The sequence below is a fragment of the Hyperolius riggenbachi genome, chromosome 3 (assembly GCF_040937935.1).
Source record: "Hyperolius riggenbachi isolate aHypRig1 chromosome 3, aHypRig1.pri, whole genome shotgun sequence".
In the NCBI taxonomy this organism is placed as follows: Eukaryota; Metazoa; Chordata; class Amphibia; order Anura; family Hyperoliidae; genus Hyperolius; species Hyperolius riggenbachi.
In genome coordinates, this window is record NC_090648.1 from 492,119,839 (window position 1) to 492,134,207 (window position 14,369).

The following is a 14,369-nucleotide window of genomic DNA, read 5'->3' on the forward strand; positions in this document are numbered from 1 at the left end:
TCACAGTTAACAAAGAGGCAAGGGACATACCCATGTCTCAATTGTGTGCATTGTAGCTCAGTTATTAAGGAGCCGAATTGGTGCATCCACATCGTGGCACCAAATTTAAGGTTAGAGGATGGCATACATGTCATTCGGATTATGTAGTGTATGCCTTGAAATGCCCCTGTGGCCTACTATATGTTGGGCAGAACTACACAGAAACTCAAGAAAAGGCTATCATCACATAAACATGCAATTAGAGAACGTTTGGTGGACCAGGCGGTCCCATATCACTTTGTGCAGGCTAAACATCATGTAAGCCAATTAAGATTTATGGTCATAGAGCGGGTGGCCCCTTTGAGGAGAGGGGGTGATCGAGTCAAAAGACTTCTTTGGAGGGAGGCATTTTGGATTAAAAGGCTGGATACAATGGAGCCCCGGGGACTTAATAGAGAACTTGATCTATTACCTTTTATTTGAGTTGTTCTTGTGGGGCTCCATTGTGTCCTGCTTAATGCCAGCACCTCATTATAATTTAATTGTCGTATTAATATTACTCTTCTTTTGCCTCCCCCCCCCTCCTTTCCCCCCCCCCCCCCCCCCCCCCCCACCCCCCCCCCCCCTTGTGCCCCTTTCCCGGTTTCGTCCTTCCCCTTTGTTCTATACCTACTTTCTCATTGGGCCCACACAATGTTTACTGTCTCTTCTCCCATGACATTCATATAGTAGGGAGAGTATGTAAATTAATGTATTCCTCTGTGTACATGGACCCTGGTTACAGTATCGATGTATGCTTCCTTGCCACATATATACTATGCTTCGCATTTTATGATGTGAGTGTTTACATATGCTAATGCGTTGTGTATGCCATGCACACGTATCTTATGACGCATTGAACCTTGAGCGCTCCCATTGGTCGCCACCGCTGCCCCGCTCTACAGCGCCTGACGTATGGCGGCTTTTCAAGCCGCCTACGTCACCACCTGCCCGTCTAGACGCAGAGTGTCCGCGCATTAGCGCGGACGCACAGGCGTCTATCCCACTTAGTCCCCTGTCAGGTCCGCCATGGGCGGATGGATGGGAGGAGATGGTGGTGATTGACGGGCGGAAGGGGCCGCAACGGTTTACCACGTGGGTGTCGGGGGATGGGAGGGACCCCATTCGAATGTACCTATGAGGCAGCAGCCTCTAAGTTCCCCATCAGGTCCGGCAACTCACGGACTATTATGATTGGGTATTGTGTTTAGTGTGTGTGATTGGCTGCTGCTTAACCATGCTTGATATATAAACGTTAGCTTGTATTGCCTATTTGTGACATGTCTTCAGCATGAGCTTGATAAAGAGGTGATTTCCTCGAAACGTCGCTGTGACCTGCTGAGATGTATTTTATCTCAATAAAAGAGCATTACTGAACTGGATGGTGCCAGCTGACTCTCTACTTCCTATTACTCATGTGTTTCTATTTATTATAAATCAGAAGTCTATTATTTTCCTTTCTCCCTGCAGCTCACGGAGCTTCCATCCCCCACTCTGACACGGAGGACCCCTACTTGCACGACCGCTGCAGAGGTGAGTATAGTGCCGCCACTGATCCCGGGGTGGGTCGTGTTATTCCCAAATGCAGCTCGGTGTAAAAATTCCCAGGGGATGTGGAAATCAATATATTCGCACCCCCAAACTGGTCAGATCGTGAATTCTGCTGAATGATCGGATTATCGTTAAGCGGCGGCGCGAGATATCGCTCAGTCGCGGACAGGTAACGATAGTGATCGCTGTCATGTGACAGGAGACCTGCTAGAATCTGGCGGGGACAAAAGATCTGCGGAAGAGGCATTGTACTTGTGTGTGCTGATTTGTCATATCGGTGTGATCAATTACTTACTGGGGAATCAATTGGAATAATCGATTGTCCAAAGATTAATCCACAAATTTGCCTGTGTGTATATAAAGCTTAAGGTTTTTTTTTTTCAATTAGAGAAATCTGATTGATTTTTGCGCTTGATTAAATGATCATAAAAATCAAGTCAATATACCACATACTTATGATCCATTTTTCCCAAAATTTCAAATGACCAAATAAAGACATCTGATCAGAATCTTATCAAAATATGGGAAAATCAATTGATTGGATTGTGTCGTTAAAGCCTGCTATACGCAATAGAGTGTTGTCACCCCAGCAGGTGAGTATAGATGGGAACAATTATGGAGGAGGGGGAGGGAGTTGTGAGAGCCCCACACAGATTAAACCCCATCAGACGGGTTGTGCTGATTGCAGAAGACGAGGTTGCCGATGTTGGGGACTCCTCTACACACTGCATATGTATTACCCGATATACAGTGTGATTACAGTGTAATGTATTCTTCTTCCACCAGGGGGCGGTCCATGCACCCAGCAATGCAGAGACACAGGCAGCAGTGTGGTGTGCTCATGTTATCCCGGCTACAAGCTCCAGCCTGATGGGTTCACCTGTGAAGGTATGAGGTCCAGCTGTCCAGCCACCATGTGACGTGATACTTGTTCCTGCCGGTCTTCCCCTCACGCTCTTCTTTCCTTTTCTCGCTATTCTCTTTACACCTCCTCCGTCTTCTCTCCCGCCACCCTTACCACCTTATCCACCCATCCCACACACCCTTCTTTCTATTCTCTTTACACCTCCTCCGTCTTCTCTCCCGCCACCCCTTACCACCTTATCCACCCATCCCACACACCCTTCTTTCTATTCTCTTTACACCTCCTCCGTCTTCTCTCCCGCCACCCCTTACCACCTTATTCCACCCATCCCACACACCCTTCTTTCTATTCTCTTTACACCTCCTCCATCTTCTCTCCCGCCACCCCTTACCACCTTATTCCACCCATCCCACACACCCTTCTTTCTATTCTCTTTACACCTCCTCCATCTTCTCTCCCGCCACCCCTTACCACCTTATTCCACCCATCCCACACACCCTTCTTTCTATTCTCTTTACACCTCCTCCATCTTCCCCGCCACCCCTTACCACCTTATTCCACCCATCCCACACACCCTTCTTTCTATTCTCTTTACACCTCCTCCATCTTCTCTCCTGCCACCCCTTACCACCTTATCCCATAGCGCCCAACTGTCCCTCTTTGGGAGCCTCTGTTCCTCTGTCCCTCTTTCCTCCTCATTTGTCCCTCTTTCAGGACTTTGTCCCTCTTTCTATGTAAATATTTATATTTCTCTACTAAAAGATGTGTTTGATTGACTCTAAACTTTATTCCCATCCTTTAAATTGATATAATACTAATTTTAAATTGTTAATTTGAAGGAAAATTAACCAGGATAGAAAGGACCAGTGTGGTTTGAATTATAAAACAACATATTTTTCTAATGAAATCTTTATGATATGCGTGACTAGGTGTGTGACGGGGGCGCGATCGGGGTGTGGCAGGGGTGTCCCTCTTTCACATCTCAAAAAGTTGGGAGGTATGCTTATCCACCCACCTCCGCCCCACCCCCATTCTTTCTATCCTGTTTACACCTCCAGGGGCAAACCCAGGATTTTCAAGGGCTGGATTCCTAAAAGGTCTCCTTTAGCCACGCACAATACAGTATACGGTAATAATATGGTAGGACATCATGCTGGGTACACATAATGCAATTTCCTGTCCGACCGACTTACAATGGGATTGATCAGGAGTAGTTTGGATACATATAATAATGAGGACAGACGACATTAGTAATAAACGAGAAAGTGAAGCATTCACACAGCAGGGCACAGGGCTGTGCTCATACCTGACTGTCACATTATCCAGAGCTGCTGCATGCTCTGTACGCACACTGCTGCTCCATGCTCTGTACACATGCTGCTGTTACATCCAAAGTCAACTGTAACAGGGTAAGAAAGGGGGCAGTGCCGTGGGCTGCAGGATACCTGCAGATATTCTGGTGTCATAACTTCTGCCTGTCCCAGACACTGCACCGTCTCTGGTCTGAGGGGAGGATTCTGGGCAGCTGTAATCCCCCCCTGCGTTTGCCTATGACCTCCTCCCATCTTCTCTCCCTTTAGCACCTTATCCACCCATCCCCCCCCCTTCTTTCTATTCTCTTTACACCTCTCATCCCCCTCCCCTTATCCACCCCCCTCCTTCTTTCTGTTCTCTTTACACTACTACCCCCCCCCCCTTTCTTCATTCCCTCCCCTTATATCCCCCCCCCTTCTTTTTGTTCTCTTTACACTTCTTCCCTACCTCCCTACCTCTCTCATCTCCTTTTACCTCCCATCCACTCTTCCCCTCCCTTCTTATGCTCCACCCTCTCCTCTCCTTTCTATTCCTTTTAACTTTCCCGCCCCCTTCCCTCATCTTAAGCCTTGAACAGAAGTCCAACAAGAGCACGACCAACACAACAACATGACCAACTGCACACCAAGACGTGGATACGATCTGTATGTCCACACAACCAAACTGACTAAACAACCAACTAATTTACATACTGCGGACGCAAGTGGAACGACGGACTGCACAATATGGCTGCATTCGAAACTAGGACAAGTCATTCAAACGTCTTGTACACATGCAGCCAGCCACCTGCATGATATCAGCCCAACAGCTGTGTTAGTAGATCCGGCAGTTGGATCGGGCAAACCGCCTGTTATCAGTCAATAGTTTAGTCATTTGCACACTTACACGTGCCTGATTGTCATTCAACAGGCTAAAGTCAGACAATAATCAGGCTAATATTTTAGTGTGGAAATTAGAGTGTAGTATAGTGTGAAGTTAAAGGGGTTCTGCAGTGGTTTATAAAAACAAAAAAGTGTCCCTCACCTTGAGCTTCTAACGGCCCCCTGCAGATATCCTGTCCTGCGCCGTCACTCAAGAATCCTCTGTTCCTCGCCTCGCGTCACCTTCCAATTATTCATCTAACTGGACGAATGTCACTGTGGCTGCGTGGCCGTGGCCTTGTGCGTCCTTGCTCCGACTTGTGTCTCCGGGAGCTTACTGTGCAGACACAGTACAAAGTTTTCTCGTACTGCGCCTGCGCATTAAGCTCCTGGACATGCGAGCGGGAGCAAGGACGTGCACGGCCACGCAGCCGCAGTGACATTCGTCTAATTAGACGAATAATTGGAAAGTGACCCGAGGCGAGGAATTCTGAAGTGACGGCGCGGGACAGGATATCTGCAGGGGTCCGTTAGAAGCCCCAGGTAAGTGACACTTTTTTGTTTTTAGAAAAACAACACAGAACCCCTTTTAACCGCTTCCCGAATGCGTCACGCCAATGGGCGTGGCCACGGCGGCAGCCCCAGGGCCACCTAACGCCGATCGGTGTAAGGTCCTTGGAGCGTGGTTTGCGGGTGATCGCCGCTGGAAGACTGTTAGACAGTGAAACCGCCGTCTTCTAGCAGGGTATAGCGCTGTGATCTATGGCAGTGTTGTACAATCACTTGTGTGTTGAGTTGTATGGCCCTGCAGCAAGGCCTTAAAGGGAACCTAAACTGAGAAGGATATGGAGGTTTCTTTTTAAACAATACCAGTTGCCTGGCTTCCTGCTGATCTCTTTGGTTGTAGTAGTGGCTGAATCACACACCTGAAACATGCATGCAGCTAATCCGGTCTGACTTCAGTCAGCGCTCCTGATCTGCATGCTTGTTGAGGGGCTGTGGCTAAAAGTATTAGAGACACAGGATCAGCAGGAGAGTCAGGCAACTGGTATTATTTTAAAAGGAAAAATCCATATCCTTCTCAGTTTAGGTTCCCTTTAAAGCTCAGTGGCCAATTTAGCAAAACATGGCCTGGTCTTTAGGGAGGTTTAACACTGCAGTCCTCAAGTGGTTAAAGAGGCCCTGTGATGAAAGTAGAATGTAGTAAATTATTCAGGATACCCACTATTATGATCATTTTCCTGGTTTCAGCATCAGAAACGCTTCCTGCTATATCTACATATTGCTATGTAGCCCCGCCCTGCCAATGATGTCACATTATTGGCTATTTAGCTATGCATAATTCTCCTCCCAGAGCATTCTGGGAGACTGGGCATATTTTGTCCTGGCTTGTGGACTCCCAATAAACAAACATTCTACAGGTATCACCTGACAGGACTAAACATGTCACCACCAGTGATAAATTCCAGAATGTAAATCAGGGAGAGGAAACATTCTACAATGGGCAACCACACTAACTAAATAATATATAAATGAATATTGTAAAAACATAAGCAATTTTATTCATTCCATTATTTTCACTACAGTTCCTCTTGAAGTGCGTAGTTCAGCCTGATTAGCGTGGAGTCACCTGTGGTAGGACTATAGTGCAGTACGCTTCTATGGAAACCATCATGTCTGTAATCCTGTCTCCCTCCAGATATCAATGAATGTATTTCCTCAACCCACAACTGTAAAATCGGGCAGATCTGCATCAATCAGGTGGGATCTTTCCGCTGCCAGAGAGAGATTAACTGCGGCACCGGCTATGAGCTGACCGAGGACAACACCTGTAAAGGTAGGACGCATCGAATGGGGGAGGGACGGGGTCTCCTTTAATGAGAACTGACATAAGACAATGCAGACTCTCAGGACAAGTGTGCTGATTAGTGCAAACTGTACAATTTACATTTGGAACGAGACACTTCAAATTTAAACAACCTGTAGTATGGCTGCCTGTGTTTTCCTGCAGCTGGGCACCCATCTTAAAAAGCAACCTAAACTGAGAAGAATATGGATTTTTCCTTAAAATAATACCAGTTGCCTGACTCTCCTGCTGATCCGGTGTCTCTAAGGGCTTGTTTCCACTGTTGCGACGCGATTTCGGCCGCATTCCGACGCTTGTAAAAACGCATGCGGATGCGTTTCCACATGCGTTTTTACCCGCGATTTCGCATGCGATTTCGCATGGCAGGGTGCCATGCGAAATTAACCATGACACTGCCAGGGCTAAATAAAATTGAAAAAGGTGCGAAATCGCACGCGAAATCGCGGGTAAAAACGCATGTAACAAACGCATGCGTTTTTACTATTAAATACATTAGCGGCGATTCGCACGGATTCCCGACGCAAGCGAAATCGTTGGCTCTTTTGTGCGTTTTTTTCACGCTGAAAAAAACGCACCTCAACAACGCTACAGTGGAAACAGGCCCATCCACTTGTATTACATGTGCGGATCTGCATGCGTTGGACGCATGCAGATTCGCGATAGTGGAAACGAGCCCTAATACTTTTAGCCACAGCCGCTCAACAAGCACGCTGATCAGGTGCTCTGACTGAAGTCAGGCCCAGTGCACACTGAGCGGTTTTAGCTGCGATCCGCCAGCCGCATCCGCCAGTGAAAACGCTTGGCTAATGTATCTCAAGGAGATGGTGCACACTAGCGGTTTGAGGTTTTTATCAAACCGCAAACATTTTTTTTATAGTTATGTTTAGCGCACACCATCAGTATTTAACTTCGTTTACTTCAATATACTGTTCATATCCTTGCATTGGTGTTCTTGCATCAATACCAGCAGCACCTCCACCATAAGCACCCACTAGTGATCAAACTCACCAGATAGATTGGCCACTGATAAGGTTCGTATACACGTCCGATAAAGATCGTTCGTTACGAACGATTCGTGACGTTTACACGATATTCAAATTAGACTGAAAAGATCGTTCGTAATGAACGATTGTGTACACACGTGAACGATATAAGTATAAAGTACTGAACGACGAACGATAAAAAAATGCGTGCGCAAACGGAAGTGACGTTATGACAGGCAATAAGAACATGCGTTATCGGACGATCTTTGTACACACTGCAACGATTGAACGATTATCTTTCGAAAAAATCCGCCGGGTTGGATCGGTCCGATTGAACGATAACGATCGTTATCGTTCACAAAAACGATCGTTCACACTTTTTGAACACACGATTATCGTTCCGATTGTCGTTATCGTTCGTTTTTGAACGATCGTTATCGTACGTGTGTACTCAGCTTTAGACTGGCCAACCACACACAATATCCAGGGACCCTAGGTTCCTCAGGATCCTGGCGCTGTACGCTGCTCTGTCTCCTTTATCCTTTTTGTGTTGCAATACCTCAAACAAAAAGGTCTCACATAGCGTAATACTGTCTCGTTAAAATGACTTTTATTATAAAGTTGCACTCACATGTCTAAAAAAAGTTTTACTGCGCACAGAGTTTTTTCCATGGGCTCTCCCCCGCTGCCAGGCTGGGCACACTCTACGGACTCCAGTAGTGTCCGACCCCCACCGGTCCAGCTCCAAGGGCGCCTCTGTTGTCCTAGTACGTCTGCCTCCGCCCAATCGATTTCGTTACTGCCTCGTAACTCATCAGGGGCACGTTTGCGGTTTTCAGAAGCGTTTCGTCCTCAATGTAAAGTATAGGAAAAACGCAAACCGCTGTGGAAAACGCTACATCAGAGCGGTTTTCCAGGCGTTTTTGTTACAAAAGCTGTTCAGTAACAGCTTCACTGTAACAATATTTGTAATCTGCTACACAAAAACGCTCCCAAAAACTCTAGGCATGTTTAGAAAACCTCTCTAAACATGCCTAGAATCGCTCTTAAATCAGCTCCTAAAAACGCTAGCGTTTTGAGGATCTGCTAGCGGTTTTGGTGTGCACTGGGCCTCAGACTGGATTAGCTGCATGCTTATTTCAGGTGTGGGATTCAGCCACTACTGTAGTCAGAGATCAGCAGGACTGCCAGGCAACTGGTATTGTTTAAAAGGAAACATCCATATCCCAGTTAAGGTTCCCTTTAAATGGAAGCTTAAAGGACAACTGAAGTGAAAGAGAAATGGAGACTTCCATATTTATTTCTTTTTAAGCAATACCAGTTGCCTGACTGTTCTGCAGATCCTCTGCCTCTAATGCTTTCAGCCATAGACCCTGAACAAGCATGCAGCAGATCCGATGTTTCTGACATTTTTGTCAGATCTGATAAGATTAGCTGTATGTTTGTTTCTGGTGTGATTCAGAAACTACTGCAGCCAAATAGACCAGAAAGGCTGCCAGAGCTCTGACGGGCTATATATGCTGACAGTCTGATCTTGTGTGGGGTGGGTGGGTTGTATGTCTGTGTGTTTAATGCACTGCACTGTAAATTATATTCACGCCTGACGAAAGCGAAATGCTGAAACATGTCGAGTATGCTTAGTTAGTGCGCAGGGTGTATTGCGTACCCCCACACTGTCCGCAATTAGTGTGCCATGTGATTGGGAGGAAGATAGAGAGGGACTGTGTGCACTGTTGACTATTAAGTTGGTGACCCTTACTATAAATATATACTGTAGGTCCCAGACTATGTGCATATCTAACAGTACCCGCGTCTCTTCCAAAAATGTATACCCAGCTATGACACAAAAATGTGTTGGTGAGATATTACCAACACGATCTGTTCATTTATATCTGTATAATAGTGCTGCTCAATTTTATCTGGAACTAATAAAAGTTACGTTTTAGTGCTATAGGGGCCTGTCCCTTGTGGGGCAGATCCCCCCCCCCAAGTACTTGATTTTGTATTTTGTAGTGTATAGTTACCCAAATCCTCTCTCTGCTATACTTCGGAATAGAGAGTATAGACAACGGCCATCCAATATTGGCTGTCGGCCTTGTCCCTTGTGTACAGAAATATCTCCAGATTCTTTGTCTTTTTATAAAATGTTAGGTACTGTACAACAGACCTCCCACATTTTTTTTTTTTTTTTTTTTTGTAAAAAAGACGTGTTAATCTCATTCTGACTCTTGAGCCTCCCTGAACTTCCATCTAAGAACAACCCCAAATGTAAAAATGATTTTCCTGATTGGGTTCAGGTATCACCATATTGTGCTTTGTAGAATTGCTGTAGAATTAAGTGTAACAAAGGCATCCAACCCCCTTTTAAATGTAAGTATAAAATTCACCATAACTGCTTCCTGTGATGAGAGATGGTTGAGTCATCCTTAAAGAGGAGCTCCAGTGAAAACAATGTCATAAAAAAGTGCTTCATTTTTACAATAATTATGTATAAATGATTTTGGGCTGGTGCACACTGGAGCGGTTCTGAAGCGTTTTTTAAAATGCTTGCAGGGGGAAACCCACTTGGCTAATGAAAGTGAATGGGCTGGTGCACACCAGAGCGGGTCGTTTTTTCCACAAACGCAAACTCGGGGGATGCAGCATTTTTTAGATTTCTGAGGCGTTTCTGCCTCAATGGTAAAGTATAGGAAAGTGGAAAACCGCTCTGAAAAACGGCAGATCAGAGCAGTTTTCCAGGCATTTTTGTTACAGAAGCTGTTCAGTAACCGCTTTTACTGTAACAATATTTGCAATCTGCTACACAAAAACGCTCCAAAAACGCTAGGTATGTTTAGAAAAAGTCTCTAAACATGCCTAGAATCCCTCTGAATTCTGCTTCAAAAACCTCTAGTGTTTTGCAGATCTGCTAGAGGTTTTTGGTGTACACTGGGCCTATGTCAGTGTTTGCACATTGTAAAATCTTTCCTCTCCCTGATTTACATTCTGACATTTATCACATGGTGACATTTTTACTGCTGGCAGGTGATGTCAGTGGAAGAAGATGCTGCATGCTTTTTTGGCAGTTGTAAACCGCTGTTATTTCCCACAATACAACAAGGCTCCCACAGTGTGATGTCAGAACCATGGCCATGACATCACACTGTGGGAGGGGTTTATTTTCACCACAATATCAGCCATACAGAGGCCCCTGATGATCCATTTGTGAAAAGAAAAAGATTTCTCATAGGAAAGGGGCAGGGCCGTTTTTTGGGGCGTGCGGTGCGTGCAATCGCACGGGGCGCAGTGCAGCAGGAGGCAGAAGGGGGGCGCTGACAGAAGTACCGAGAGAAAGGAAGACGGTGACACATGGTGCAGCTTAACCTAAGAAGACCAGTGTGATCACCGCTCTGCACTCCTCCTGGGCGTCCTGTTGCCTGGACAGCCGTGCCCAGCTTCAAGTGAACACCACATGACCAACTGTTGTGACAGTGACGTACAGTAGCGGTGCTGCAGATGTCAGGGCGCCCTAGAAGGAGATAACTTGCAGCAGACCACGTGTGTTACCCTGCCTGGGTCCCTGCTGCATCCTCTCTCCTGGTCCTGGATGGTCCGTGATCAGTGACGTGTGGCAACAGTGGAAGGAGCCAGCCCCTGGTCAGTAGTTTGTTAGCTCAACTCCTTATGGATCTCATCTGACCTGTCACTCTCCTCCAGATATGGCTGCTCTCAGTGGGGGGGGGGGGGAGCCTGGGGAGGCGCAGATTCCAGCCAGCTGCCACCCGCAATGACTGATAGTGTGGTCAGGCAGGGGGCTCCTAAGTGAAGGAAAGCTGAATGATGGCAGGGAAACTCATGTGGTGGGCAAAGCAAACACACAGCTGCAGGCATGACACTTGCCTGCAGCTCATCTGGGCTGGGATTATAACTTACTGAAAGAGGGTCACAGGCAGCTTCTTCCTTCTTCCCTCCAAGAGTCCAAGTCCAGACGGCAAAGCATGGTGTCGGGGGAAGGGGAGAGTGTTCACCCAAACGGAGAGAATGTGTCTGTGTCTCTGCTGCCTGTGTCCCCCTGGCCTGCATGCTGTGAGTACTTGCCCTGCTCCTCTGTCCTGACAACCCCTCCTCCACCCCACAGCATTAGGTGGCCCATTTATTCCCTTCTCTATCAAGGTACCACAGCTCCCAGCAAGCCTCCATCCCCATTTGTATAAAGGTACCACTGCTCCCAGCAAGCCCCCCTCACCTTTGTATAAAGGTACCACAGCTCCCAGCAAGCCCCCCTCCCCTCTGTATAAAGGTACCACAGCTCCCAGCAAGCCCCCATCCCCATTTGTATAAAGGTACCACAGCTCCCAGCAAGCCCCCCTCCCCTTTGTATAAAGGTACCACTGCTCCCAGCAAGCCCCCCTCCCCTCTGTATAAAGGTACCACTGCTCCCAGCAAGCCCCCCTCCCCTCTGTATAAAGGTACCACTGCTCCCAGCAAGCCCCCCTCCCCTCTGTATAAAGGTACCACTGCTCCCAGCAAGCCACCCTCCCCTTTTGTATAAAGGTACCAGTACACCCAGCAAGTCCCCCTTCTACAGAGGTACCACAGCTCCCAGCCTATACAGATACTACAGCTGCCAGCATCTCCCCCCCTCTGTGGAGGCATCAAAGCTCCAAGCAAGCCCCTTCCCCCCCTCCCCTTACAGCTCCTAGCATGCTCCTCTCCTCCACAGAGGCATTACAGGTCCCAGCATGCACCTTCCTTCTATAGAGGCACCACAGATCCCAGCATGCCCCTCCTCCTCCATATAGTATTGTGATTTCTCTTAGGGCCCCAGAGCTGGCTGGCGAACCCCCCTGGTCTCCCCAAAGTGAATAGTGGTCCCCTGGAGCTTCTGGGTATTCGTAGCAGAGCACACATACACCTGTCTGGATGGTGCGCTCCTCTGCGAGTTTTTCGCTTTTCACATGCACCTCATCTCTGTGACCACTGGAGTATGTTCATGCTGTCAGGTCACAGAGATGAGGCGCCCACGAGGATGAAGCACATAGAGGAGCAAGCCAGCCGGACAGGACAGTGCGCTCCACTGAAAATGTTCTGCAGGGGACCACAATTCACATTGGGGCCCTGAGGGGCCCAGCTGCGATCTCTTGAGGCCCTAGGGACAATCCAATACTATATGGGAACTGTGGTGCCGCTATGGAAGAGGATAAGCATGCTGGGAGCTGTGGTGTCTCTATGGAGGGGAGAAGCATGCTGGAAGCTGTGGTACTTCTATAATGGAGGTAGGGCTTGCTGGGAGCTGTGGTGCCTCTATGGAAGGGCAGGATAGTCCAGGGGTTTCCTGTATCTTCCTTTCAGAATGCAAACGAGCGTGGGCGAATGTATCTGTTCTGGGCATGCACAAGCAAGGTCCGCACATGCCCAGTAAAATGAAGTGCTTGTGCACAGAGTAAAAAAGCCTTGCACAAGTGCCTTAGTTCTACTAGGCATGCACAGACTTTACTTGTGTATGCCCAGTATGGATACGCTCGCCCACGCCCGTGCTTGCTCTATGAAGAAACCTACTTGAGCAAAGAGCGCCCCAGTGCTGGAATGGTGGGATATAAAAACCTCTCTTCTGTAATTTCAGGTACTGTTTTTTTTCTGCTGGGGGGTGGGGTGGGGGTGGAATATGTGTATTGGACTTGTGTGGGCATCTGGTGACAGAGGGCCTCGGGCGGTAAAAAGTACAAATCTGGCTGTGGGTGTGTCTTAAAGTGTCCCTCCTTCTCATCTCAAAAAGTTGGGAGTGTGGCTGCAGCTTCAGGCATCCCTGGCCCAACACCCCTCCCCTTGCAGGCAGTAGCCAATCACCACATGTGTTAATTTCTCCCTTCACACAATGCGGTGGTTGCCCACAACACATCACTGAATAAGTGGGACCGGTGTCAGCGGCCTAAACTCTGTAGGACCTGTACACACTAGTGCGCTTCTGTCCGCTTTTCAGCAACGCTTAACAATCTGTAACATTAATGTGCTGATAAAAAACGGACAGCAGCGCACTAAGTGCAGCTGGCATTTTAGCTTTTTTTTTTTTGGGGGGGGGGGCGTATTTTTTTGATACTCGCCCTGGGAGCAGTTTAACCTAGAAACTGCACTGGAAAGGGGGTATCAGCTACTGATTGGGATGAAGTTCAATTCTTGGTTACGGTAGTCTCAAGCAACCGGCATGCCTTGCGGGAGGGTGTGTGTGTTGGGAGGGATGTGGGTGTTCCTTTGTAATGTTGCAGAGCGGTGTGAAGCCTACTTACAAGTCCTCCGGATGCCGGTCCTCTTTGCTCCTGCAGCTGCTAGCTACTGTGCTGCATCCTCATACGGCTCCCTGGGTGTCACCTGACCCGCATTAGGTCACATGCACACTTCAGGAGCCAAACAAGCATGGCACCCAGAGGATTTGTAAGTAGTTTCTGCTGCACGCTGCTCTGCATTTCATCTACTGGGGAAGGTTAGTGTTAATTTTACCGAAAGCACACATAGCCAGCATCAGGCTATCGCTGGCTGTGTCATACACTGGTGACTTTACTGTATTACCACTCTTACTGTGAAGAACCCCTTCCTACAAAGGTGGTAAATCTCCTTTCCCCCATATGCAGTTCAAGCCTCCTTTGTCCTTTATTTCGCAATTGGCAAACCATTTTCTGAAAAAAAAATTGATTAAATTAACATTAATCTGGCATAGTTTTGGTAACTTATAAAAGTTACCAAAACTATGCCTGATTAATGTTAATTTAATAAACAATGTACTTGATTCTTGTACAATCCATGGATGTTTTTCCTGTGTTTTTTTAATTATCTGGCAAAATATCATCTGGTTTGCATCGATCGTATCTGCAAAATAAGAATCAATTCGACATAGTGACATTGTTATTTGGGTTGAAATAAAGACATACGTCCATCAA

At 47.3% G+C, this 14,369-nt stretch overlaps 1 protein-coding gene across 2 annotated transcripts in view; it reads left to right on the forward strand.

Moving 5' to 3' along the window:
- The window catches only part of FBLN1 (fibulin 1), a 112,885-nt gene that overhangs the window by 47,556 nt on the left and 50,960 nt on the right, over positions 1-14,369 (forward strand). For both annotated transcript variants that reach the window (XM_068278207.1, XM_068278208.1), the window contains exons 5-7: positions 1,489-1,551; positions 2,356-2,457; positions 6,308-6,445. In XM_068278207.1, the coding sequence (XP_068134308.1) occupies positions 1,489-1,551; positions 2,356-2,457; positions 6,308-6,445 (303 nt within the window). The remainder of the gene's footprint in view (positions 1-1,488; positions 1,552-2,355; positions 2,458-6,307; positions 6,446-14,369) is intronic.